The 4,542-nt window shown below is 38.1% G+C and overlaps 1 protein-coding gene across 1 annotated transcript in view; it reads left to right on the top strand.

Moving 5' to 3' along the window:
• Positions 1-4,542, top strand: part of ADCY2 (adenylate cyclase 2 (brain)) — a 206,360-nt gene that overhangs the window by 43,290 nt on the left and 158,528 nt on the right. The window contains exon 3 of the mRNA XM_010008360.1: positions 4,362-4,523. Within this exon, the coding sequence (XP_010006662.1) occupies positions 4,362-4,523 (162 nt within the window). The remainder of the gene's footprint in view (positions 1-4,361; positions 4,524-4,542) is intronic.

Raw genomic sequence — 4,542 nt, 5'->3', positions numbered from 1 at the left:
CCTGCTTCGGTGCCGAGATGTTGTACTCCTCAAGGGGGTATTCTGGTCAGAGTAACATTAAGTTGAGTGAATTTTACATAAGCCAAGCCAGTTGTGATTAACCATTTAACACAATCTTAAAAAGGCTGTCTAGCTGGACACTTGTGTGCCATTGTTGGAACATAATTTGTATAAAATGAACAACTAGTATATTTTTGCAAAGTTCTGCACATCAAAAGGCAACATTCCCTGTGGTGCTCTATATTCTAGAAAAGACAATTTTACTATGTAAAAAATGTTAAACTTTGTACTCCAGATACCCTCAGAGTTAAGGCAATGCTACACAGTGTAGAAACTGGCAACACTAGGGAGGTGAGGTTCCTGAGAACAGGTGGGGTCCAGGGGTTGGGTGCACTGCAGTTTGTGCTGTCACAGTCCAAACCAGTGACCTTTCCAACAGTAATGTCTCTGAACCATGAAGTATTATCAACTTCTTAACAGTTTTCTTAGGTGATTGTCACCAGTGTAGGTCAGAGGCTGAAGTGGCCAACATGTATGCCATCATTAAAAATATTCAGAATGGGCTTGATTTAAAGAAAGAACTACTTCCCTCTTCTGAGCAGTCAAAATATTCCCATTTTGTATGATGCATACAGATGCTTTCCTGGAGTTTTATTTTGTGTTCTGTAACAAGAATGGGTATTTGTGAGTGGTTGTGATCATCAGTGATATCCCAAGCCCTGCTGTGATTATACCATTTAGTGTCCAAGTCTTTCTGATGGCATGACTCCATCAATCTGTATGAGAACTTTCACTGCCCTTCTGAAAGAAACTGCACAAAATCTGCAGAAAAATCGTCTGTTGTATACCTATCTAGACAGCCCCACTGTGGCATCTCATCATCCTTTAAATCCCAGCGGAAAAGTACTGCTTACAGAGTAGATGAAAGTGTGGCACTACTGAAGTGTGGGAGAAGACATACCTACAGCAGCAAATAGTGTTTGCTAAGCTCTGACAGTCAAGAATGGTTGGTAATAGTCCTGTACACTCCTCAATCAAAGCAGGAAAGCCACATACTTATGTGTGAGATGTTACACAAGTGTTAACCAAAACAAAGTGCTAAGTGCTGGAATGCATAGCATCAATGCCCAAATACTCCCTATCTCCAAGGTATGGGTAACATAAGCTCATCAAAAAAGTCTCTGAGAATCAAATACCCAAAGCAATCGAAGTTCAGATCAGGACAAAAATTGTGTTTCAACTAGACAGTCTTAATGATGACTCACATCAAAGATTGCTTCCAAAACAGTGACAGGCACTGTGGTTATGGCATGCTTGGGTGGAGCAGGCTGCTTATAATAGAGTAAAAAAATAGTGCACTGTAAATTAATACTGTGTTAGTGATGGTTACACACACCAAGTGTAGACATGCAGTGAGATCTTCGGCAACTCTTGCAATAGAATAGTGGGGTCTTTCATAGCTTGGCAACACTACTTTTTAATATTTACGTTAGCAGTATTCTGCTAATTCTTACAAAAAGATCATGAAAAGGGTCAATGGCCAGTGTCCATTCTGCAGTGACTCAGTCCAGAAAGCCTGTCTCATCTTTTTACCTGAAGAACAACCCTACTCAGAAGCCTTTGAGTATCACCTTCTACAGAACTACACTTAAATGTAGCTACATTCTAGAGGGGTTGAAACTTCTGAAAACTCTCTCTGTTGGTAGGTTGTGCAAGGTTGAAATTACCCATTTATTTTGAACAAGGGAAGGAGTGTAACTCAAATAAAAGATTCTTGTTTACAGCAGTATAATGAATTTGAATCTGATACAGCTGATACCACTAGAAGCATTAAGAGTATACCAAAATCTTTTTTATGTGCTTCATAGTCTGTTTTATGTCAAAGTTGAAAAGCAACAGCATCATACTGTATCCTACAATCACTAATGAGTTCTAGGAAGTACTTAGCATGTACCTCACAGGTGGGGTGGATCATTTAATCTGGCTACAAAGTCAAATCATATTCAAGCACAGAAAATATGCAAGTTCTATTTTTGGAGACAAGATAGTTAGAGAAGGATAATTTTTTTAAATTTTCTAATAATGAAATTCTCACAAATATGCAAATGCCGTCTTTCCCCATGCCAATTAGAAAGCTAAACTTAGAAACCACAAAACCTTATTTTTATTAAAAGTCACTGGGATGGGAGGCATTTGAAATCCTTCTTCCAAGACTAAAGTCCATAACTCTTCTTCAAACCATTTTTTCACTGGAACCATGTCTTAGGCATCTGGTCTTACATGCTGGTATGATATTTTGTCTCTGAGATCCATTCATCTTATGCCTATATTAGAGGACCTTTCATATCCCGTGTTGCTGCCTAGCTCATTATTCAGGCTTTCCCTCTACCCTGAGGCCTGATATCATGACAGAAGACGGTGAGATTGCTTTGACATTATATTTTCTCAGCAAAATGACATTGGCCGTTGGTTACATTTTTCTTAACTTTCGGAACTCTTGATTATGAAATGTTCTGTTACTTGGTCTGTTATTACTCCAGGAATTGAAGGTAGTCTGAGCAGTTCTTGGTTCCTTAGCCCTTTTGCCAACCTTTCAAAGACACACACTGTGTTTCCCCTTTATAGCCTGCTAGAACTTTGTGTATCTTTCCCAGGTTTTGAGTCTATTCGTTAGTTCTCTCAGCATCACAGCAGATTTCTACCCAGCCAAGATAATTTGAAAAAATAATACTTTAATAGTCCTTCTCTTATCTAGACCAAGTCTGTACTCACTTTTCTTTCCCGGTGGTTTTACTAACATTTGAACACTGTTAAAACTTTTAGGAAGGACTGAAACTAAACAGGTATCAAACACTTCTGTTTCCTTGTTCTACCAGCTGGCACATGGGAAGAAGAGACAAAGCAGTTTTCCCTTTGCCTTCTTGTTTTATTTTCCTGTTACCTCTCAAGGTCTTTGCTGTTCTTTTTCAATTCATGCCATTGAAATTTTTGATTCTTGAGTATACAGGACTCTTGGGCAGTATCAAAAAGAACATGAGCAATCAGGAAGAAGTGGGGTTAATCTTAATGGGGGAACTGGAGAAAGATGAGTAAAGAGCAGAAGTGGACTTCCTTCTCCATCCAAGTCTGTCTCCATGATGGAGAATAACACCTCCACTGTCTTGTATGTACACATACATTAGGGTTCAGTTTTGATGACGGAATCACCACATGCAGATGTGAAGAAAGCAGACTGACTTTGATAAGAGAAGTGAGCTATTGCTTATATCTTCCTGGGAGCTTTCTGAATTAGATACTGTGTGTTTACAACTGTTAAATAGTGAATAGGCTTGTAAGTCAACTAAAACTGATGAAAAGGCTTACGTAGGGATATAATTATACACAAGCTGGCATGTTTTCAGAATTGCCTGGTTATGGATGTGTGCAAAATCTGTGCCCCAAATCTAGTTAAATTTTCTCAAATACGTCATGGAGTTTGGAACATATGCATACCATTAAATTATGTAATAGTTTGGATGTACAGTGAAGGAATTCCTTTTCCTGTTACAGGTTGGGTTGTGCATTTGGAGAGTTTGTTCCATAAAGCCAGTGTGGATACTAGTACCCTTTAAAAGAAGCTAACAGTAAATTCTGCTTATGGGCTGTGATTGTCTGAAGTTGTTTTTCCAAATAAATGTATTATCTTAAGATGTAGTGTTTTAATGGAATTTTACATACGACATGTAGATACACATGAAGTATCCAAAATGCTTGGGTAACCTGGGGCTTTTTTATATAATGTCATGTTATATAAAAATGTGAATTTTTAGTGCACCAGGATGAACAAAATTTCTCAGCGTTGAAATTTAGGCCCTGCGGAGGAGCTTGGCAAATTATTTTGCAATGCAGTTAACAGAACAGACATCACAGGTCTCAGGAGGATTACACTCTAACTGTAAACAGTGTTAGTAGAATTAAAATTTGAAAAAATAAATTGGAAGTTAAATTTGAAAAGTTTGGATTATTGTATAATTCTCAAACCATGATGTAATATCTTTAAACTGTATTTCTTAAACTAAATGCAGTGTAAATTTTCCAACACTTTTTCTAATCACAGAATCGCACAATATTAGGGGTTGGAAGGGACCTGCAAAGCTCATCAAGTCCAACTCCCCTGCCAGAACAGGGCAAAAACCAAAAAACGAAACCAAGCAAACAAATTCTTCCCAAATCAATTTTCTGCAGGAGTTAGCAGTAACTTTCCTTTATAAAACTGATGTGTAACTTTATGTTGAAGACAGTTCAAAATTAAATGCTACTTTTCAAATGTTATTCCAAAGTGAATTTGACATGCTTCTTTTTTGTCTTGCTGTCTTGTACAGGTATCATTTTTCTTGTTCATTATTTTTGTGGTGTATACCATGCTGCCCTTCAACATGAGGGATGCTATAGTTGCCAGCGTCTTGACCTCTGCATCTCATACGATTGTGCTGAGCGTCTGTCTCTCAGGTACAGCTGTCGTAAAGGAACACTTGGTTTGGCAGGTAGGTGCTTTCTGGAGTT

This window comes from Chaetura pelagica, unplaced genomic scaffold (assembly GCF_000747805.2).
Source record: "Chaetura pelagica isolate M959 unplaced genomic scaffold, ChaPel_1.0 scaffold71, whole genome shotgun sequence".
NCBI classification, from domain to species: domain Eukaryota; kingdom Metazoa; phylum Chordata; class Aves; order Apodiformes; family Apodidae; genus Chaetura; species Chaetura pelagica.
This window is presented reverse-complemented; position numbering and strand designations above follow the sequence as displayed.